Source organism: Protopterus annectens, chromosome 1.part1, assembly GCF_019279795.1.
Source record: "Protopterus annectens isolate FY-2018-M chromosome 1.part1, PAN1.0, whole genome shotgun sequence".
NCBI lineage: Eukaryota > Metazoa > Chordata > Ceratodontiformes > Protopteridae > Protopterus > Protopterus annectens.
In genome coordinates this window covers 18,517,239-18,541,925 of record NC_056726.1, presented here as the reverse complement: position 1 = coordinate 18,541,925, position 24,687 = coordinate 18,517,239, and the positions used below count along the sequence as shown (strand labels likewise).

General features: G+C 41.0%; 1 protein-coding gene across 1 annotated transcript in view; it reads left to right on the top strand.

Moving 5' to 3' along the window:
- MTMR12 (myotubularin related protein 12) overlaps positions 1–24,687 on the top strand; it is a 1,177,010-nt gene that overhangs the window by 927,462 nt on the left and 224,861 nt on the right. The window contains exons 10-11 of the mRNA XM_044073440.1: positions 87–214; positions 21,522–21,600. Coding sequence (XP_043929375.1) covers positions 87–214; positions 21,522–21,600 — 207 coding nt within the window. The remainder of the gene's footprint in view (positions 1–86; positions 215–21,521; positions 21,601–24,687) is intronic.

Here is a 24,687-nt window from a genome sequence, read left to right as displayed (position 1 = left end):
TTAGATACACTTGTTAGCAAGTTTGGATTTATATAGACATTTCTGGTAAGATTGCTTTTGCTAACACAATGGAACTTTGTCCTCAGTCAAATATTTACCATCTGCAACCAAGACACGTCACAGCAGGAGAGGTTTGAAGATCTCGCTATTAGTCTTCCATCGCTGCAAGATATTCAGGTTGCATACAGCAAATTTAAGCAGCTCTGCCTAATAGGTAAGCCAAATTCTTGTTTCTTTCTCCCTCTCTTGAAGGAGACTAGTTGGATACAGTTAATATATAAGCCTTACTTGTGTACCAGTCTCTGAAAAAGTAAGCCCAGTTATACTACTGTTTCATGCATCAATGTAAGCTTGATAGGATTGATTTTTTTCACCGCTGTTGGTGTCTAATCATATTATGTTAGTACCTGTTGGTGATTTTACACATTTTCTTCAACATAGTGTACTGTCATGGAACACAGTTAAGATTTTGAGCCTCAGACTGGCACTTGATGCTAGCTGTCTTATAGCAGATTTGATCGGCTTTTCATCTTCCACCTAACATGTTTGCTGGTTATTAGTGGGTAGGATGAATAGAATGGAAGTTAGTTCCATCCTTTCTAGTGTTTTAACTGTTGTAAAGAGTTATTTTGACCTGCATGGTAGATGAAGCCTAGACTTTGTTTTTGCATTTGTCTCCTCAACCAGATCATTTAGCCCCTTGTGCAGCCAATGGAGCATTTTGTTCCCATCCTGTCAAACATGGCAATCCATGGGGCCAAGTCATGGGAGAATGTAGCCGTCATCTCTGCCAGTTGAGTTATTTTTATGCCACATCCTTTCCCTACTTTGCCTAGTGAATACCTGACAAAGCAGGGCCTTCATTGCCACATATTCTGTGTGTACCTTTGCATGCCAAACCCTGACTGTCATACTGTACTCTGCTTGACAGCCTCTCAGAACTCTCCAGTCAGCTGTTTCTGCTGTGGCACCACCTGGGGTAGCCTACACTATCAGACAGGCCATTCTCCCTCAGCTGACACTTTCTACTTAGTTTTATTTACCATGCTGCCTTCTCCAGAATATGGGCTCACTGATTGAATCTGGGTTGCTAGACCCTCAATCAGGGCTCAATTCCATTGCATCAGTCAAAGTCGCACTTTTCTTCAATAATCATTTGATGGAATTGCAATACATTCCCCACTAAGAATTAGTATCAGCTAGCACTAGAACCTTTTTATCACAGTGGACCATCCATGACACCAGTGTCAAGTAATCATGTCAGTGTGTGTGTGGGTGTGTGTATATATATATATATATATATATATCAGCTGTTTCTTCATCTGACTTAAAGTTCTGTCCTTCTTATTGAACCATTACATTGATCAAGTACACTTTATCGCACTGCCTTAGCATCTTGTGTCATATTATTGACAACCTGTTAGTGGTTAAATTTTTCGTATGTTTAAAATACTTTACAGTGGCTTCTTCAGTGTAGCATGGGCTCACATGGATGGGGCAGTTGAAATAAAGGAGTGTTTTTTTCTCTGGAAAATTGCTTGATGGTGGCCAACACATGGTTCAGCAAGAGAGACAGCCACAAGATAACTTACAAGAGTGGCCAAAATGTAACTTGGCTAGACTTCCTCCTATTAAGGAAGGGGCACTGGGATAGAATCAGTGGTTGAATGTCATTTACAGCAAGACAGTCCTCCCACAGCATAAGTCACTGGTGGCCACAGTCATCTGCAAATAGTAGTCAAAAAAGGCTCTAAGGTCAACAGAGACTAGGCTGAAGAGCTAGTAGTTGACTGGAGTGAAAGCACAAAGGTACAAGAAATATGCAGGGCTCTAGTACCTTAGGAAGAGGAGGAAATAGCTGGAGTCAAACAAGAATGGCAGCATCTCAAAACAGCATGTGTGAGAACTGTAGAACAGACATGCGGTCAAACCAATTATGGAAATAAGGTACATAAGGAAAGCTGATGGTGGAATCCAGAAATCCAGGAAATTATAAAAAGAAAGCAGGACTATAGGCAAAAGTGGGAGGTAGAAAAGATGGGATAGGCTAAGAAGGATTACAGGCTTGCTAAGTGAGAGTCTAAAAAAGCAGTTGCAGTAGCAAATAACAAGGCATCAGAGGCACTCTACCAGCTTCTAAAAAGTGACTGAGCAGATGGCACAAAGAAACTGTATCAGGTTGAAAGGCAAAGGCAGAAGGATAAAAAGACAGCCATCAGACACTGTTCATATGGGATGCCAGTAACAATCTGCTCACCAGTCCACGGGACATCAAATGCAGATGGAAGGAGCACTTTCAGCAGGTTCTGAGTGAAGAAAACCCCACAGAAGCTGTACTGCCCCAGACACAGCCTACAATGGAAGCAGAGGAGGAGCCCACTCCAGGAGAGGTAAGAGCAGCTCTAATGAAAAGCAGCAGGCTCAGATGAGGTCACAGCAGACATGAGCAAGATATTGGGAGAGTTAGGGGAGAAATGGCTGCTGAGGATACACAAAGCAACATGGAGAGAAAGATATATTTTAGATGACTGGAGAATAAGCATACTAGTGCCAATGTACAAGAACAAAGGGGAGATTCACAGCTGTGGGCAATATAGAGGTATCAAACTCTAGTCACGCTACATGAAAGTGCAGGAGATGGTGAGGAATGCACAGAGTCGTAGAGCATAAGATGGGAGATTAGCAGATCAGATTCAGATCAGGATGCAGCATTACCAGCTCAATATTTGCAGTGAGACAGATAGTTGAGAAGATGCTAGAGATGTTGAAAGAGTCCAACTTTGCATTCAAAGACTTGGAGAGGGCATATGAGAAGGTTCCAAGGAAGCTGATTTGGACAGTTCTTCAGTGGTTTGAAGTCCCAGAATCATTGGGAGAATTAGTGCAGTCTATGAACAAGGACCCAGTGACACAAGTATGAACTGTGTTCAGACTCACAGATGGGTTCTCAGTGGAAGTGGATGTGCATTGGGGATAATTTCTTAACCCACTGTTCATACTAATGATGGATTATTTTAGCAAATAGAGAGCCATATCAAAAAAGTTGCTCTTTGTAGATGATGTGGCATTACAAGCAGACTCTGAAGAGGAAATTTGTGATAAAGGAATGGAAAGCAAAACTGAAGGCATGTGTAATGAAACTGAGTACAGACAAAATGGTTGGCATGTCACCAAATGGGAAGAAAATAGAAGAGGCTAAAAGCTAAGATAGAAGGGAAAATGGTGGAACAATTTAAGAACTTTGTTTATCTAGGAGGGGTAGTTGAGGAAAAGGGAAGTTCATAGGTGTTTACTACGCTAATGACACAAGTGCTGTTTTAAGCTTAGCCATGCATCCCAAATCTCTCAGAAGTTCTGGTACCCTTGATAAGTGTAAACAGAGGCATGGGAGATTAACTTTTACAGGCTGTCAATGTCTATTAGTCTTAGATGCCAAACCAGGGATGAACTTCCTTTTCCCCATCCAGGTGTCTGAGTTGCACTTGAATTGGGTTAGGGAGGAACTCTGCTTCACATGGATGGGGAGCCTTTTCCAGAGAAGGGTTAGTTTCTGGGATACATACCCATCTCTCTAGCAGGTCCTGTTTATATCACAGGAAAGGTTTAAGTCTTTTGAATGGATAATTGTGGTGCTGCTTGTTTTGCCAGTATGCAGGAGGTACATCAAGGAGGGGTCTGATAACGCCTTATATGCCAGGCATAGATCTCCCCTCAACAGCCTGTAAGAGACAGATTACAGGATAGGGCCTTGAAGCGGTCTGCATAGGACATATTACTTATGCCCTGTATCCTTTTAGTGAGGAGCCTCTGTGGACATTCCAGTTGTTGTATATGCCTGGTTAAGTACATACCAAAGGGGGCATTGTACTCAATGATGGGTCTGATGAATGCAGAATACAGTAGAACGATGACCTCCTTGGACTTAGATGCCATACCTTTGTTTGTAAGTCGTACAACATACAATGATGTCCTCACTACTGTAGACATATGATGGTCAAAGGCTAGATTACTGTCTTTATGTCCCAAAGTCCCTGGCTGGTTCAGCTCTTAGGGCTGTATTGTCAAAATGATAGTTACCGGGGTGTATGACTTCCCAAAGGATACTATTATGGACTTCTTGGCATTTAGTTTTAGTCCATGTGCTCTGACACAAGTTCTTTGTGTCAGCCCCACCTGGAGAACATTTGTGTTGGTGGGGGATTCAGTGACTGCTCCTAATTTGCAATTATTTGCAAATTTAGTCAGCCGGAGGCCATTGACATTGACTTCAGAGAAGTAAATGCCAAAAAGGAGCAGTCCCAGGACTGATCCCTGTGGGGCTGCACTTGTGACTGGCCTCTTTGTAGAGGTGAACTCCCCAATTCTAACTTCCTGAGTCCTGTCTGTAGCCAGCTGGCTATCCATCGGGTGATGTAAGGGTTTGTACCTAACCTCTTGAGTTTGTCAACAATGCCAGAGTAGGGCATTGTGTCAAATGCCTTGTCCAGGTAAAAGTAGGCAGTGTGAACCATTTTGCCCTCATTCATTGCTTTGGCGACCTTCTCAAAGATGTCCACCATGTTGAATAGGCATGACGTGCCCTTGTCAAAACCAAACTGGGTTGGGTCCAGAGTCTGCAGGTTTCCTATGTCATATTGATAATTTCTATGATAATTAGTTCCATGGCTTTGCATACGAGACTAGTGAGACTTATGGGTCTGTAGATTCCTAGGGTCATAGATGACTCACCTTTGTGCAGAGGGATGACTGTTTCTGTTCATAGGTAGGAACTAGGCTATTGGCCCTATGGCCTGTATAAACCTAGCCAAAAAGGTACCCTGGCTTTCGCCACCCAAGAAAATTATTTTCCTGTGCCCATGTTGAGCAGAGCCACAGAAGTGATCCCCAGGGTGAATTTCCTATTTCCCATCCAGTCATCAATATTTTTCATAAAGAGTGCTAATGAGGAGCTTTATTTGAGATAGATAGGTAGTTTGTTCCAGAGTATGGGAAGTCTCTGGGACAGGAATCTATCCCTCCAGCATGTTCTGTTTATTGTGGTGACAAGGTTTAGGTCCCTAGAGCGTGTAGCTCGGAGGGATTGGGATTTCTTTAAGTGGAACATGTCCAACAGCTCTGGGTTTGACATAGCTTTGTATGTTAGGCAGAGATCGCCTCTGAGTAGACGATATGCAACAGAGTAAAGCTGGAGTTTTTTGAGACGGTCTGCATAGGGCATCTGTTTGAGGCCTGTAATCCTTTTTGTGAGGTATTTCTGCAGCCTTTCCAGTTGTTGTAGATGTCTTGCGAGGTACATACCAAAAGGGGCGTTGTACTCTATAATGGGTCTAATGAGTGATGAGTACAGGGGAGCAATGACCTATTTTTTCCTGGATGAGAAACCTTTTGTGATGAGGTGCGCCACGTAGAAGGATTTTCTGACTACTGTGGCGATGTGATTATCAAAGGAGAGACTACTGTCCACCTGTGTCCCAAGGTCGCTTATCACACTTTCGGTGTTAAGTAGACTACCGCTTATGTGGTAGTTCATGGGTACAGAGTTTTTACCGAAGGGGATGACAGTGCACTTTTTGGCATTGAGCTTGAGGCCATGGCTTTGACACTAGGCATCTGTCTGAGGGAGGCCCTTTTGTAAGATGTCCACATCATTAGGAGTTTCGATTATGTCTCCTACTTTGCAGTCATCTGCAAACTTTGTTAGCCAAAGACCTTCTGCGTTAGCCTGTTCTTCAGAGAAGTAGATACCAAACAGGAGAGGACCCAGGACTGAACCCTGTGGTACTCCACTTGTCACTGGTCTGAAGTTGGATTTGGAGTCTGCTACTTTCACAGTGTGGGTTCTGTCAGTGAGCCATTTGGCAACCCATCTTGTGACATAGGGATTTATACTTAGTTTAGTGGGTTTATCTATAATTCCAGAGTGGGGGATGGTGTCAAAAGCCTTGGCAAGATCTAGATAGTCTGTGTGAACCACCTTACCCCTGTCTACGGCTTTGCTGACTGCTTCAAAGAAGTCTGTTATGTTTAGGAGACATGATCTGCCTTTTACAAACCCGAACTGGGTGGGGTCCAGAGTTTGGAAATTACCAATGTCTTTGTTTATAAGTTCCATGGCCTTGCAGACCAGGCTCGTCAGGCTAATGGGGTGGTAGTTCCCAAGGTCTGTGGTGGTTCCCCCTTTGTAGAGTGCGATAACCGTCGCTGTGTGCCATTCAGTGGGTACAAAGCCTGAAGTGAGGCTATGATTGAAAATGGTACTTAGGTGGGGTGCCATTTTGTTGTGTAGTTCATGTAGAACGCAGCCTGCGATGTTGTCAGGTCCCATGGATGCTGTGTTCTTGGCTTTGGAGAGTGTGGTTTTTACCTGTGCAGCCGTGATTACAGGAACTTTGCATTCTTCCAGTATAGAGATGGGCCCTTTAGGGGGTGAGAGGGGGGTAAAGTTAGCACTGAACCTATCTGCCAGGATGTTGGGAATATCAGTAGGTTCTGTATATTTTGTGCCACTGTGCTATAACTCAGAGCAGATCTGAGTGTTGCCATTGAGATTCTTGACATAGCTTTAGAATGCTTTGTGGTTGTCTTTAGAATCAATGGCGATTTTGTTTTCGTAACTAGCTTTGGAGGATTTTATGAGGATTCTCAGCTTCTTACTGAGGCTGACCATTCATGAGGCATGAAGCCTGTTTGGAGGCTACAGTTAAATAGCAATTCCAGAGGGCCTGGTAGATCATGTTTCATGCTATTTAGAAGGCATCATGGAATGTTGTTATGGGCCCATTGTTGCAGTGTTATTGGCCTTGGAGACAACATTAAGGACTTGCTCCCTAGTAATAGCAAGGAGCGTTATATTTGATAGTATTTCCAGAGGGAAGGTTGAGGGGGGAGAGAGGGGGTAACGTTGGAGCTGAATTTGTTGGTCAGTAGATTTGCCACATCTTCTGGCTCTGTATAGGTGGCTCCATCAATGATGAGCTCTGCACACAATTGTGTATTGCCTTCGAGGCTGTGCATATAGCTAAAGAATGCTTTGTGGTTGTCCTTGGCTTGGGAGGACAAATTTATCTCAAATTTCATTTTGGTAGACTTTATTTGTTCTCTGAGTTGTTTGTTTAGTTTGAGAGTGAATTTGTCCTGCTGGGTGCTGCACCTCCTAATTTTTCCCATGATTTTTCTTCTTGTATTATACAGCCTGTAAATGTTGTGATCCCACCAGCATGGTTTGTTTTTATGATTTATTTCTGTACTTCTTTTGGGTGGGTATGCAGCTGTTAACATGCTTGTATAGAGTTTCTGTGAACAGTTCTGTGTAGGCAGCAGTGTTTTCAGGGTTTATGAAGGCTTGAAATTTTGCCAGGTTATCACTTACTAGTAGGCAGTTAGCCTCAGAGTAGTTCCTGAATATTCCAGGGTTAGCTGGGATCCTGTGTTTTATTCTTTCATCAGAAAATACCCTTTTGTGGTCTGACCTTACCAGAGAGGACATTACACCAGTGGGTGTGCAGCACTGTTCCATATTAGTGAGGACCAGATCCAGTATGTTTACACTCCTGGTTGGTGTGCTGACAGTCTGGTCCAGGGAGTCTGTGTTTACAAAATTCAGGAATCTCTTTGCCTGTATGTTTGGTGTCGTATATGATTCCCAGTTAATAGTGAGGTAATTTAAGTCACCCATGAATATGGTATTGGGTTGCATGGTGAGTGTTTGCAATAATTTTAAATATATAATATGGGTTTCCTGGGTCATAAAGTGAGACCTGTAGCTTGCAATGAAGTGATATGGGATTTTGTCTATGTGATTTGAACACAGAGAAGCTCAAGTGCATTGTCCTGTTTGACCAGCCTTGAGGTGTATTTATTTTTGATGTAAATCAAGACACCTTCACCTTTAGTCCACCTCTGTAGTAGCTGGTCTAAATGTGTGGAAGGCATTATACCCTTGCACTGTCAGTGTGATCTCTGCAGCTTTAAACCATGTCTCAGTGACAGCACAGAAGTCAGCATTCTCTAAGATGGAGAGCTTCTTAGGGAGTGGAGTTTTTTGTTCAGAATCCTAGCACTGAGCATTAGCACCTTTTAATTTTCTTGGTTTTGATTTGCTGTATCAGAAGTACTTTCAAGTCTGGCATTGCCTAAAAAGGCACTATGGGGGAGGACAGTGTTTTAGCTATTATTTGAAAGCCTGGAGGGGAGAGGTGCGGACCATTCCAAGCAAAGCAGCATGGTCTGTTGACCATCTCCTTCCATGCTGAGAGGTATTGCACCACCTTAGAATGACTGCAGAAACTAAGCCAATTAGTTGTTTATCTTTTGTACATATTGTGGCATCATTCTTGCAGAAGGTACAGTGCTGCTCAATGCTAGGCTCATACCAGCCTTGGACACACATTCCGAGAGCTCCATGATGTCTGTCTTCATATAGTCTAGAGAGGTATATCTCAGGTTATTTATATCCATATAGACCATGACTGAGTCATACTAGTACTTGTGGTCTAGTGACCTGAGTGCTTATTTAATGTGGCAGATCCTGGCCACTGGTATGCAACTGACCATGACTTTCTCCTTACTCAGCCTGGTGAGAGGGACATCACTGTGTCTCACAATGGAGTCTCCAATGACCAGAATTTTGGATTGTGCGGTGGCTTGACTTATGGACTTAGAAGTAGAGAGGCTCCATGGGATGTGGCCTTATATGATGTGGGTGTTTTGAAAGATTTGGGGCTGCTGAGGGTGTTTGTTATGTGTACTTCATCTAGGAGGTCTTTGGGGTTTAGGAAGGTTACATTTAAGTGCCTCAGCATATGTGAGTCTGTGTGTTTGCTATGCATTGTGTGTGATGGGTGCAGCATCTGTACTACTGACAACCTTATTGACATTAGGTGCTTTTATGTGAGAGCTTTGCCTTCAGTGACATCCTGTAAATACATTTCTCACATATTATATCAGTTTGTTTGACAATTAACTGGTTGTCGGTGAACATGAGGTAATTTCTATATTGCTTCAGGATGCACATATCTACCAAGCTGGTAATGGAGAGAGAGTGGGAAGTTCATATCCAAGGCAACAGACCCTTTTTTATTGATTAGACATTTGGAGTGAGAATATAATGTCAAGAATATCTGGTTTGCAACTCTGGGAACAGTGCTTCTCACTGCAATCTAGCTGTCCTGAGTCGAACTAGGTTTTGGTGAAATTTCAATGGTGCTTTTACAGGAAAAATGTTAACTCAAGATGTCTGCATCTATACAGGGCACTACCAAACAAAGAGAAACTAATAAGTAGACCCTGATGATTTACGGATGAAGTATTTAGGCAGATATTGTGAAGTTAGTTTAGACAGTAGCAAATCAACAGTACGTACTGAAAAAGAATTAGCTTGTCAAGAATGAGGAAAAAAGGGGATCCACCAGAATGGCTAATGCCTGGCTACTACTAGTGCTGGTTTCACCACAGTTTCACACTGCTGGGATACAGTGCTCCTTTGCTGATTCTGTCATGAAAAGCAAAACAGTTGCACCAGTTTCAAGATGAGAAGCAGGCCACAGGCTGTTTGCTGAGCCACAGTCTTGCCCCAGATGATGCAAGGGTCCGTAGTCTTGTAGCCTTTTCCTGGTAGATGCCTCGAATAACAACCAGACCAATCAGGAATGTCAAACACAGACACTCAATGTCCAATCAGAAATAGGAATCAATTCACTCTGCTGCTTCTCTCGCGAGGAGCAAAATATAAGCACATATTCCACTCTGGCACCTATGAAGCAGTTATTAGACTTTCTCGTGATTAGCAGTCTCCAGGAAATAATGTCTCTTGCTCCGTATCTCACCAGGATTAAAACATAAGCAATAATCCCAAGATGAGTACTGAGAGGCAGAATGTGAGCTCTCTATAATTGATGGTCTTGGAGTAGATGTTGCAGACTTTTAAGGTAAGATGGAAAAATTGGTTAATATCCTAAAAGCTGCAGTGTGCCCTAAGCAGTTAGATATGAAAGAGGGAGTAACTTAGCTAAGTGGAGAGACACTAATTTTAAAAGAGCAAGATATATTGGAAGGGGGTGGGCATGTTGTATTCTGGTTCTGTGGAATGCAGTGAGATGGACAATACATTTAAATAGTTGAAGGGGAGTGTGTTCACAAAATGATAATTTTGTGCTTACAATAGATAATGAAAGTGAAGTGGAGAGGGAAGGAGACGTGGTCAAATAAACATAAGGGCAGGCAACTAGAAAGACAGTTTGACTCACAAGAGGCACAGCTGTGTTCCCTTTCCTAGTTTAAATATGCACTTAAAAGCAGAATATAAGTAAAACACAGTGTAAAGAAAATAAATCAAAATATACAAATTAGAAAAAGGCATTGAAGAAACACAAAATGCAAGAAAGCAAAAACAAAACTAACCTTTCCCTCACAGCAAGTTGTGGCAGAGTCTGGCTGAGCTTTTCTAGTAAAGCCTTGAAGTGTTTTATTTTACCCGTTAAGTGGAAGGTTTAGTTCCTAGCTCCACCGTCATTTCACAGGAAATTAACTTTAATTGACCTGTTCTGATTTATGTGCGACTCATAAGAGACACAGATGTGGTCCCTTTCCTAGTTCAAATATACAGTTAAAAGCAGAATATAAGTAAAATACAGTGTAAAGAAAATTAAATCACAATGTACAGAATAAAAGAAGGCAGTGAAGCAATTCAAAATAAAAGAAAGGAAAAACAAACTAACCTTTCCCTCACAGCAATTTGTGGCAGAGTCTGGGTCAGCTTTTCCAGTAAAGTCTAAATGAGCAGGTCAAAGCTAGAATCAGATGGCCTACAGCCAACTGGCATAGAGTGTAAACGGAAATATGTGGCAGAACAATGCCAGAGAAGCTGAAAAGTAAGGTGTACAAAACAGTTGTGTGACCACTACTACTGTACAGTTACAGATATCTGGGCAGTGAAGGTAGAACAGTTGCGGACACTCGATATAATGGAGATTAAGTGCTTGAGATGGGTGATAAAATGCACACTGTGGGACAGACACAGATCCAGAGTATCTCCAATTGGAAAGAAAGTCAAAGAGAACAGGTTACAGTGGATCAGCCACATGTGCAAGGAAGTTGGATGATGATTTGGTGAAGATAATTTGGGAGAAACTGGAAGAAAGCAAGAGGAAATAATGTGTCCAGCAAAAAGATGGAAGGATTGCATGAGAGATGGCATGCTTCAGTCAGGCATAACTGTTGAAGAAGTTAAAAGATTGCCTGTGAATCAAGTGAGATGGCCCACAACACCCCAAACCCATGTAGAAAATGGGGAAAAAGCAGGGTCGATAATGATACTTAAATATGCCAACTATGCTAAATGAAAACAGATTCCCGCATCTGACTTGCACTCAGTGATCCGTGTCTGCCTCAGAAGCTAACATGACCATCTTGTCTTAATTGTGTATGCCTTGAATTCAGCATTTTCATTGAGTACAGAAGGAAGTGGGCTTTGAGAGCTTTCTGTTTGAGTGTCACCTGGCAGAAGTGGAAGGCATGTTCTCATCAAGTACAGGATAAAGCTAAATCTTTCATTTTCATTGTTCATCTGCAGCACTGAAAACACTCTGCTGTAACTTAGCAACTTTGTGCATCTCTTCTTCACTATGATGTCAGAGTCAACTTGGGTAAAACCAGATCTGGAATAATCCATCACTGAGCTTTATACATTTCTACATAATGTGTGAACATTTACAAATGTGCAGTGCATCTTTCACAGCAAATCCCCTGAGATGTAAAGCAAAGGGGCATCATTGATAAAGGAGTGCTACATCCTATTCCTGCACATACTTTTTTCTAACATATCTACTGTTTCTAGTTGCATCTTAAAATGATTACAGACCATGCTGAACTAAATCTACTTATTCCTCACTGGTGCAAAAAAAAAAGCATCATTGTATCACCAATAATAAGGCAGGCAGAGTCGTCTTATGCAAGAAATCTAGGTAGGAAGATAAGGGAACCGCAAGCAATGATGCAGGCAGGAGGGTGCACATTGCGGGTATCACCGAAGCATGGATCAGCGATAAGGAGTGAGGCATGGAGATGCCTGGTTATAGGTTGCTCAGAAATGGCAGAGAAAGGGGAGATGGGAGATGAGTAGCAATCTACATAAAGGAAGGCATTAAGTGAAGTCAGAGAGGAGGAAAGGCACTTAATCTGGAATAAAGCAAAGGCACAGCTAGGGCTACAGACTAGGTTAAGTTCCTTAGCAGTTAGGGCAGGAGAAGGAGGAAAGCTGGTGGACAGAGAATGTCTCATTCACTAGACACAAGAAAATAGGGGGATGAGTGACTGGAGGAAAAGATAAAGATTTGTGTGGGAGGAGGAAGGTAATATTCATGGAGAGTCTGACTCTGCCAGGTGAAGACTGGGATATTCTACGCTTCAGGATAGAGAGGGATTGATGTTGGACTGTCAGAGGTTCAGCCATCTGGTTCAGGATTGTATGATAAAAAATGTTTACCAATGCCATGGACATCATGGGTGTTCAAATTAAGGCACTGTTAGTCAATAGTGATCATGCTACAGTATGGTTTAGAGTTTGGGAGAAGGGTAAGAATATAAAGGGAAAAATAATGGCATGGGATTTTAAGGGTGACTTATGCTATGTTGGAGGACATGGTCATGGATGAGCTAGGAGACTGGAAGCTAACAGAAAGAACAAACAAGCTGCGGAATTGTGTCTGGGAAAGGATACTCATTTCTGTGGACAAGGGATGAAGAAGAGACACAAAATAGCAAAAAGAGCCCAAGCTGATAATGTAGAGGGACAAAGTTGTGAAGGTAGCCTAGGTGGCCCTACTTTAAATAATGACTTGAGTGCTTGACAGTGAAGAGAAGAAGGATGGACAGGTCCATCCTAGGGGGACACAAGCTTGGAGCACAAGTGTGGATTGTTTTCCCTGGTGGAGACTGAACAAACTACTGCGAGGTGCTGCTGGTGGGTAGGCAGGGTAGTCCTGCTGGTGTCGATTTCTTGTGGAAGTGAGGGCACTGCAGCAGTGATGCCCATTGCATGTTCTACCCCACTCGGCTGTCAGTGGACATGTTGAAAAGGGATAGGGAAAATGAAAACGTCAAACTACTCTGATGGCTACTTAAATGATGGCACTTCTCATCTGACTTCCAGGGGATCAAATGGGTTACTGGCTAAGAGGGGGCAGATGATCATTAGGCAGTGGGGGCAAAACTTTAAAAAAAAAAAAAAGGCAAACAGAGAAGGCTGGTGTAACTACATATGAGTAAGACTGATATGACAAAGATAGGGCCTATAAGAGTTACAAAAGAGGGGGTGTGGAAAGGTTTGAGGAGGCATTTGTACTGTGTCACAGTATTTTTGTATTGTTTTGATTTCTTTTGTTTTTCCTTTTTACCTTTATGTGTAAATGGCAGTCTTGTTTGTCCTGGCATCTCCTCTGGCATTGGCACAGTCTGCTTTCCTTCTGTTAATATGATACCCCATCTTTTTGGCTTCCTGTGACATACTTTAAATTATAAGCTGGAGTGTTCCTCTTCAGTCACTTGGTCATCACTGGCTGACTAGAGAAGTCTTCTCTGTAGCACTGTGTGCTACCATTTTTATTTTAAAAAAGACCTCACAGTGTGAGAGAAAGAGACCCTACTGGTCTATTTTGACCATGAGAAACTCCATAAGTCTTTCTGTCTCTCTCTGATTGGCTCTTAAATCAACCCAATCAGAGAGAAGAAGTTGGAGCTGCCTCACATCAAAGCAGTACAGCGGAGTGTATGCAGATCCAGGAAGTGAAGTCAGAGCACTGCACGAAATGCAGAGCGGTTGAGAGGTATGACTTGCAGTAAGCAGCCCATGCACAAAATTCTAATGTTTCTGTGCAAGTAGAAGAACATTTGTTGGGTAGAACAGGTATGAAAGAATGCAAGTCTGCCTTTTGCACCACCTGAATTGAACTTGTCGACAGCTGCTGCAATGGACCCTCACTTCTAGGATTCATACAAATACCCTAAGGGTTTGGGGCTAGAGGTGTCTTTTTCACATTACAGCCTGCAGTGTTTCAGAATAGGGGAATGGAGAATCTGAATGAAAGGCTGGCAGTTATCCTAGCTGTTCAGACTTTTAGAATGCTGTAGAAGCCCGGATATTTGTGCTTACCACATGGAGCACTACAGTAAAGTGGTACATAAACAGGGTGGACCTTATTCCTACTTCCTGTGAAAACTAGTGATGCAAGCTGGGAATTAAGCTATGCAAGTTGACATGGGGCCTTAGAGCATCCCCTCAACAGTATTGCCAGCAACCTGAGAAGAGTCCTTTTGGGTAGCCACAAGTGGGCACTGAACAAAGGGGTATTCATGTCCCTAATGGACAGATAAATGCTTCTGGACATTGATTTGTTCACTTCCCTAGAAAGTCATCAGCTTCTCAAGTACTGAATGAGTGTCCAGTGCAGCAGAACCTGAAGGTGGATGAATTGTCCTACCAGTGGAAGAAGCTGTTTTTGTATACATGCCTTCTTGCCCTTCTAATTCCAAGGGTGATGTAGAAAATACATTGGGGAAAACCCTATGTCCCTAATAACACCATGTTGACCAAGACAACCCTGTTTCTCTATGGTGTTGCAGCTAGCAAAAAAACTGTCATGCTTCCAACTACAGAAGTTAAACCTGCATACTGAGAGGTCCAGTAACTTTATGCAGCTGAATCTGAGGAGATGCTGGCTGGCAGGTTGGTAATTTGAGGCTTATTTCTCTCAAGCACCTCGTTTTTCTGTGTATGTGCTCTAGATTATTAAGGTAGCAAAAAAAACTAATATATGGAAGTCTTATTTGGAGAAGTGGAAAAGATTTTCCATTTGGTGCAAACGGAGGAATTACAACCCATTACTAGCTGGTGTAACCCTCATTCTCTCCTGTTTGCCAGATATCTTTTCAGCAGGACATTTCCTACTCGTTCTTTAAAGCAATTCACAAAGGAGGTTCTTTACTTTACAGTCACCAGTGACAAGTTTTCCATCATCTTAGGATTTCATATTTATTCTGGAGAAGCTGACCTTGGACTCATGAACGAGCTGCATCAGTCCCACACAGGCATCAATCTTGGAAGGTGATGTTTTGGTGACCACGGCATCAGCCAGGAAAACACAGAATTACTGTTCCCAAAATTTGGATTCAGTCTCAGATTAAACCCTTTTTTATGCTAAAAGTAGTGTCTGAAATCACTCATAATCCTACTGCTCATTTACTCCTTGTTTTTCCTTTTTTTCTTAAATATTGTTATTTTATTGTGATAAATAACACAAATATAATCAAAAGACGAGAAAAAGAATCATTGTACATATATACAACAGTTTTGTGCTAATATCAAATAGATATGATGAGTCATAAGATAAATTTTCACTAAAAACAAAATTGACTAATTTCTGTAATTCTTCAATAATTGATTTAGTTTTTGCCATTTATTTAAAATCTTTATCATCTTCTTAGATGTCTTCTTCTTGGATGTCACAAAAGTAACTGCAATTTCTCTTTGACACACATCAGTGACCAACTTTATACATTGATGTTTGGTGCAGACTTTTTTTTTTCCAATTCAGAGTAATAACTTTTCTCTCTGCAGCTAGAAAAGTCAGTACTAAAGGACAACCATTAGAATTTATGCAGTCTGGAGTAAGAATATTAGTTAATATCAAGTGTTCAGATAATACATATCTTTCAAGACCATAACCTGAAAATAAAAGAAAATGATTTTGTACATTCTAAACATGTACAGGGAAGTTAAATATTACTTTGATGCAACCAACTCCTTCCATTAGGCATATTGCTTAGTAGTGGCTTTCAACCAAGGAAAGGAGGGCAGGTCGGTATCTAAGCAAACTATCCAAGTGGCCAGCTAACTGCATATTTTTTTTTTGTGTCCTTTGGGAAGACTCCTCAAGGGCAGCTGAATTTGAAGGCATGTACACTACAATTATCTTTTTTAGGAATGTCTCCATGCATATTAGTTGCTGGACAGCTACCGTGTTCTCTGTCTGCACTTTTTCAAGAAATTTCAGACCAGACGTAAAACACAGGAGCAGGACAGGGTTTGGAACTGATATCCTGCAATGGCTCATCTAAAGGGGCTTCACAGATTTTCCTTTCCACCTCTTGGTTCCTGATGCATCTGTACAATGCTTCCCATATGTTGGAAATTCTACTACAGCAGTGATCCGTGCAAAGAACATATAGTTGTGCGCAAAGGTCATTATGACAGTACATGTTTGAGTCGGATCACTGTTGCAGTTCAAGCTCCCTTCCTTCCTTCTGGGATAGCCCAATGATATGGTAAGGGCAAGCTCCAAAAGAAATATTTACACCTCCCTTTGTCTTTAGCTGCTTTTAACCTTAGCACCTAAGGGCAGGGTACCACAACTGAAACTCTTCATAACAGAAATTTCCCATTATAGAATATTCCTTCCTCAGCAGGGCATAGCCCCTTTTCACCATCAAAAAAGAAGTGTGACTTGTCTGAGGTGCAGATGTGCATCGTCTAGGCCTGCTACATCCAGCTTGTTTGCAGTAATTTTCCGGAGCCAGGTATTTAAAGATGAGCTCATTGCTACTCTTGGCAATGCATGCCCTAATTTCGATATCAGGAGGCTCTTCTTGCCCCATGGGTGAGGAAGTTTACTAGCTTATAATTGCACTTGAGCTACTTCATGACCTTGTTAACCATCAATTTAGTGTGGGGTTTAGAAGAAAGGGTACGATAGAGCCAACTTCTAAGATATTTTCAGGACCTCCGTAATTGGGCTTTTCAGACGGTTTATAAGTACAGCCCAAACAAGCCCCCTAAGCCTGTGATTTATCCTAAATAGCATAGTAACTGACTTGCTGAGCAGTAAGTCCTGGAAATCTTTTTTTTAATCTATTTATACAGTATCTGAAAACATGTAGCTCTATAAACAAAGTATTTTCATACAGAGTGATTTGCAATTCAGGCAATTCCAGTGTCATTACATTTGTAAGTAAGGAGAGCAGTGCCAGGAGTCAAAACTTGCAGTATCCCAGAGTACTACACCCCTATATCAGAGATGCATCTGTCTGTGCAAATTGCTAGGTTCTGTGAGAGAGAGAGAGAGAGAGTGTTCTGTGTTAATTTTTTAGCCCTATTACCAATTGCTACATTTTGTCTCATGCAGTTAGAAGTGTGTGATCAAGCACTTTGAATGACCCTTTTAAGTCCGCAAATGCCATACTGTTAGCAGGCCCTTTTGGTAAATATGAGTGCCAAAACCTTTTGTATACCCATGCTTGCAAGTGTGAACTCGGGTCATATTTGTTACAGTAGTCCAGAAATTGAGATTAACAGTTTTCTCTAAGAGTTTGGCTAGTGGACAGTGGTAATGTCGGTGTATGGTTGGGTGGGGTCAGGATGATACTAGAGGTCAATATCAGGTGGTAAAGCCATATTGGAGGCTTTGTAGTGTCAGATGCTACCACTTTTAGGAATGTAGGATAAAGTTCTGCATAAAATAAATCCGTATTGGATGCTTTGTAGTGTCAGATGCTACCAATTTTAGGAATGTAGGATAAAGTTCTGCATAAAATAGTTTATCTGTATTCTTTGTGAGGTTACTGTTGCAGTACTTGTAAAATAAAAAAGAGGAACAAGGACCTACTTAAGCAGAAGTGTCCCTTGTTCTTCTAATCTGTCAGATCTCATTAGAGCAGGGCCATCTTACTCATCAGTTATGGTTCATTTTTCTGCTATATATCTGCTCAACTTCCACTAGCCTTACCTGTGGTGGTTGATGTGTTGGTCAAGCAGTTCCTAAAAGGACTGGTCTACATTCATCCACCAAGAACAACTCTCCCTCTAGCATTGGACCCCATTTTTTCCTTCAGCAGTTGATCCCAGAGCCTTTTGTGGCTGAAGTTTTTGCACCACTTAAATTTTTGTCTTGGAAGACCATCATCTTGGTAGCCATAACTGCTGCATGAAGGCTTTCAGAACTACAAACCGTGATGGCAAAGCAACCATTCACTGTTTTTGAGAAAGATGGAGTCAGCCTCAGAACAAATCCTGTATTCAAAAAAAGGAAAAAGGATACTGCATTTGTTGGATGTTCGGCTGCCATTGTGCAAAGGCTTTTCAAACTTTGGTTGACTGTGGTATTTGCACAGTATAAGGAGAATAAACATTCACAAAGCAGGTGTTTTCCAAGTGTCTGACTGCATTTTCTTCTTTTGTGAGGAAAAACAGCAGACTGCTGCAGGAGCATGTAGAGCTGCATTCCACCAGAGCAGCTTCCACTTTAGCTGCCCACTTTAGACAGATTTTTAACTCAGTTCACTTGTGAGGCTGCTACCTGGTTGTTGGTCCACACTTTTTCCAAACACTGTAAGCTGGACATATGGCCCAGAGGAAAGGTGAGAATCAAGTGGTGTCCTGCAGGGTATCTTCTGAGTCTGTTCAAGGTAGCCATACGGGTACGCCGCCTTGGTTTGGGGAAAGCTATGGGAGTCTGTTTCACGTATATAATGAGCAGTATTGCAGTAGTGGTCCTATGAAGTACATAGTACATATGTGTGAAAACTCAGAATAACAGTAGATGTTTGAAAGCTCTTCAGGGCAGCCCCTTTCAGGCCCTCACTCTAAAGTCTAGCACTTCATGGCAGGTTACCACAAGAAGTAACTCAGACTTTTTGGTAACTAAGGGTTAGCTCTTCAGTGCACAGGACATGACATGCATGAGGTTTTCTGGCAAAAGAAGAACAGAAGATGGTGTATCCATCCTTCTTTTTATCTGGGACACAAGTATGCATTATTTTGTGGAGGGGATGTCTACCTGCAGCCTCGCATAAACCAAGCTGTAGGAGTCTAGTTGGTCATGTGAATGCCAGCTTGTGGCTGATTCCTATATGTAATGCGTAGTATTGTAACAGTGACCCTACTGAAAAATCTATTATTATAGTGAATTTTCACACAACAATACTATTTCTAACTTAAACTGTAGATTTAGCACTGTTGTCATTCAGTGCAGTGCTAAAATAAAAGTTAAGAAGGGCATAAAGAAAACTGTTTGGACTGGTAACATGAGTTGCTGCTAGTACTTCACTATAGACCCACCTAACATATACAGAAAATACATGCTTTTTAATGTTTGACCAGTGAGACAGATCAACATTGCTGAAAAGACATTAGCTGTTAGCCTGCCTGAAAATTCCTTATGACCTTCCAGAAAAGCCTATGGTGACAGCATAGTATGTTTAGTTTTTTCAGATAAGTAATTTTATGTACTTTACTAGATATTCTACAGCTCTTTCTGTGGAGGAAGATGTCAGAATGAGTGGGGTCTTGAATTTGCTTCCTTTTATACCTGTTTTAGCTTTACTTTATGGTGGGATTTTAGGGAACTAGAGTGCCACATGGATCTATATTCACTTAGCCTTCTTACCATTTCATAAAATGATTTTTCTTGAGTAATAGGGTATTAATGAAAGTTGCTTTAGTTATATTGATGTCATTCTGCTGAAGAACCATGTTGCACTTTATTGCCTCAAATTCAGTAAGACGAATGGTTTCTTTGGTTGGAGGGATCGTGCTCCCTTTGACATAGACTGGCAGAACTTGTGAAGGACGAGTGCGATAAGACTGCTAGTGATCGTTAGAGAGGTGGGATAGATCAGAGTTCGGATGTATGTTTTTGACCTGAGTAATAGTTGCTTCTTGGAGGGTATTGTTAATGATCTGAGAGGTTTGGCTAGTAAGTTAATTCACAATTTGTGAAGGTTCAAACATGGTGGAAGCTGGTACTTATTTTGGGAGTCGCCTGTTTAGATTCCAGTCCCTCAACAAAGTAAGTATTCCTCGTATTTTGGCAGTGATGGTAGGAGAAAGGATATAAGCATACTCCTATCATCATCATAGTGTGACCTTCCATGAGGCGTTAAGCAATAAGCAAGTTGGGGCAATTTTCAGTAACTATCAGATTCCTAATGATCAGGCTTGATTGAACATAATTCTTTACTTGGAGGAGGGCCCAACCCACACCCTAACAGTAATATACATTAAATTTGTGGGCAGTGTAACTAATAAGGGAGGTTTCATTTTTTTTTTTTTTGTTGTTTGAGGGATGGCAGTGACATCTGATTTTTCAAGGACAGTACATTTTTCCATGAGAAGCCTTTTTTTTTGTTTGTTTTGGCTGTTGGCATTAAGAAAATATGTCTTAAATCCATAATTGTAGGACAAAAAGATTCCTGGATTTGAATTATGCTTGGAACAAGGCCTAAATGGACTTGAAAAGCCATTATAGTGCTAAATGAAAAGAGGAGGGACATTTCTATGTGTCTGTAATTTGTCAGGATGGATAAATGGATGACCACTAGAAGGCAGGATTAGTTTTGTGTCTCTTGGTCTTTCTAATTTTAGTGGAGATGGGTACCAGATTCTAAACGTGTTTGTGATACTAGTAGTGGAGGTGGGGGAAGTATTAATTAGCAAGGAAGAACTCTGATTAGAACACTTGCATTATGTTTATTGTTGTCCCTTTACCCACATATGCCACCAAACCTCAGACATAATAATAAGGGTGCCCTGCTTTATTCCTTTATTATTATTAGAGTAACATTTTTTGCAATACTGCAAAACACTGGACTCATTAATACTGAGCATTAATACTCTTGTAGAGATGGAATGGTTGATACAAGTAACCACGGGATGGACATAATGAAATAAGAAGTTGCTACTCCAGCATTAAAAGATCTGAATAGTTAAACTGTGGTCACAGATTTTATTTATTTATTTATTTATTTTATTTAACATTTGTTGACCGGGAATGTCCGACTAGGTTCCACAGAGCCTGTTTTCAGCGGAGGCCCGGGGAGAAATGCTCCAGATGCATGTCTTTGGAATGTGGGAGGAAACCGGAGTACCCGGAGGAAACCCACGCGAACACAGGGAGAACATGCAAACTCCACACAGAAGGCACCCCAGCCGAGAATCGAACCGGAGAACCTCTTGCTGTGAGGTGACAATGTTAACCACTGCACCACTGTGCCGCCCATTCCAAATTGTGAGCGTGGCTAAACCCACATAAAATGTAGGGTGGAACCTTAGCAACAACAAAACAGCCGGATTATTTAACTGTAGCCTGAACAGGACAAAGTCAAGTTATGAATAGTATGCACTTTAAATAAAATCAGATAAATGTTCTCTCCCATACACACACATAGGAAATGCAATTTCAGTGTGGTATTTTCCTAATTTAAAAGCACCAGAAAAGTGTTGACTTTATCATGTTCTGTTACAGCAAGTCCTCACATAATATACTTTATGCAGAATATAACTTTTCTGTTCAATAGAAGGAAACTCTTAGAACTTCTTTTGAAGAAGTTGTGTAAATGTGTTGCATTTGAAAGTCCACACACTTAAGAAAGGACAGCATGCTTCCTTTTAAATATTTTAAAAGTTATTTTTTTGTTTCTTGCAACTGGCATGCCATACAACTCAGAATCTGTTTTCTTTCTTTCATTTTTAACAGACAACACTACTGACTTTTGGGACTCTGATGTAAAGTGGTTTTCCTCATTAGAGAACTCCAGCTGGTTAGAAATCATTAGGTTAGTAAATTTGTAATTTTATTATTCATTCCAGCAATTGAATCATTATTTATGTATTATTTCATTTTTATTAACCATTTCAATTACAGTGGTTCAGAGGACCTGTTTCAGAAGTAGCTGGAGGTGAGAATATCATCTCTGCATAGTACTGTATTACCTTTGCTACATGCAGTGGTAACAAAAATCTGTTGCATGAAATCTGTCTGTTATATAGTTGTAAATGTGTGTTTTAATTTACTTTGAGTGTTAATTTACTTTTGAGTATTAGAGTTTGGCTGTTTAAGTTGTGCATTATGTAAACTCTACAGTAATTGCACAACTGTGTACTTGATTTTCTGCGAGTGACTGCCACATTAAATGTCTGGTGTATTGGCTCTGCACTAGTGCTTTTCATTGCAGAACTTGTGACTTATAGGATGGGGGTTATTATAATGGTTAAGGTGTTTACCTCATAGTCACAAAGTACAGGGTTTGATTCTCACCATTGAAAGTGAAATTGTCTAAGCTTAAAAAGATCCACAAGGGCAGTTAGCCTAGTACTTACTTATGAACCTGAGTTTAGAAATGAACCTGCATATCTCAAAAGCTTTCTAGGCAGGGTTGTGTGAGTGTTACAGTTCTCTGGTGCCTTTTTCTGATGCTCTATAAGGAGGCAACAGGGTTGGGGAACTGGCATAATGGTTAAGGTGTTTACCTTACAGACACAAGGTAGAGAGTTTGATTCTCACATTGGAAGGGAAATTGACTAGGCTTAAAATGGCAGCTAGTCTAGTATTGCGTAAGAGCCTATGATGCAGACAGTGCATTTGAACTGGGTAGAAATTTAATCTGAAGCAGATTACTCCTCTCCATTTCCTGTTACCATTTCAGATAGTCTTGTGTTTTAGATGGACTGAAAAGAAGGCTGTCTGTGGCCATTCAGCTCACAGAAGCAGGAAATTCAGTCTGATGCTTACTAATTGCAATTTGTAAGTTAATGCAACTGAGGGTAAGTTTGTCAAGTCTATGTAGTGCCGATTTTTGTTAATCTCATAGATTTTCACACTGTTCACAAACATGGTGACACTGCTGAAGTGTAGAAACTTGGAATATTCTGCAATTAATAGGAGCTGAAGTAGAGAGGTATTTTCTTCATCTTGCAGGCAGAATTTACTTAAACTTCCATTTTTTTAGGTCATTGGCTGTAGTTAAGCATCAGAGGCTTTAGTCCTTGGTCCACTTCTCTTTGGCATCTACATCTTGGAGGTTAATGCTAATGTTAAATGTTTGTGGCTGACAAGGTTTACAGATGACTGGAAACTTGGTGCCACATCATAAACTCTCCAGAGGACACCATGATATTTCAAGAGGGCCTGTCCCAAGCAAATAGCTGGTGTCAAAACCTTGGACTGAAACTAAATGCCAAAAAATGTACAAGTGTATCTTTTGGCAAGCATGATTCCCTGTACAAATATCATGTTCACAAAAAAACCTTGAAAATCAATCCTGTAGTCAGAGATTTGGGAACCTGTCAACAATGGATTGTCCTTTTTTCACCAAGTGTCCACTATTGCAAGGAAGTCCTTATCTATTGCACAACTTGTGTCTAAAATTAAGTAATCTGGGTCCAGGGATATAATCATTGCACGGCACTCTGTACTTATCTGATCATAGAGTGTAATGCCCCTTTCCAGTATGCACTTGTTTAAACACTTGCCACAACTGAAATTACCACAGTGATTTCTCACTAAAAATCAAGAACCTAAATCATGAACCATTTCAAAGCCTTGTCCCTCTTTTCAGTATCATAAAGGCGACTGAGAGGTGAAATCTGCCTGTATAGAGTCTGAGCAGACCTTATCCTTTCAGACCTGTTAAACATTCGCAAGTCCAGTGATAGCATAAATAGCTGCTCAAGGGAACTTAATTTTTTCTGCAACATAAATAGAACATGCTGGAGGGATAGGTATGTATCACAGAGAATCCTGCTTCTATGGAACCATCTTGAACTCCACAAAAAGCAAAGTACCTCTCTTACCTGAGTCAAATGTGATTTGGATGAATGGATGACTAGCTGCAAATTCACCCTTGTCCCTCATGGATAGGGGCAGCATGTAAATGCCCCAACATATCCTTGTTTTGCCCATCTCTGGGTTATTTGTATACCAGCTATAAGGTCTAAAAACTACCATGGGAATGTAAGGCTAGGCTTAATCTCCTCACATATCAATAAGCCTAGTAAGGATCTATGCACCTATAAAGCTTGTAGTAAATATTCTAATAATCTGCTGACCCAAACAAAATTAAAAGACTAAAAGCTGGATACTACTAATTTTCTGTTTGTCCTTCATACCACATTATTGGTTGTTTTGTCCCCTGTCCATTTCTGAAGTCAGGTGTTGTGTGACAATGAAATTGGAATGAACTATGCACACGATCACATGTTCCTTTAGTTCTGAGTGGGTAGTTTGCTCTACAGTTTTGAAGAGGGCTAATAAGCAAGGTGTATGTCAAGGAAGGAGCTGGCTTTTTGAAATGGGGAACCAGTGACTTTTTTCTTTTAATTAGAACTGTACATATTTTGGAGTTGAAATATATATCCGTTGAAGTTCTGGAAGGACAAGCTGTAAAATGGTAATAGGTGCAAAGTAACTTAGTCGTCTGCAGAAACCTCACAGCACTGTTACCAGTAGCCACTTTGCTTGTCAGTATGTTGGAGTTGTATAACTTCTTTTTTAGCCACCCACAGCCTGAATTGAAAGACTCTGTCGAGGGGGGAGGGGAATTAGATGGAGGAGCGGATGCTGTTTGGTAGCAGACTCAGTTGCAGGGAAATACAGAAAGAAAACCTTGTAAGAGCAATGCCAGTCCTGTGGCCAGCAGCCCCAAAGCAGTTTACTTGCCTTTTGTACTCTTTCTGCCATGTTGTTTGACATACAACATTTATAAGTCAATGCAGCTCTCATGACAACTGCATCATGTTTTTGATTTTTTAGATAGCAACACCAAAACAGCTAGGAATACATTTTAGACTGCGTTGAAGTATAAATAAAGAAACACAAAATTGCAGCCTGGTTGACAAAGACACTAAAGAAATGTATATTACCT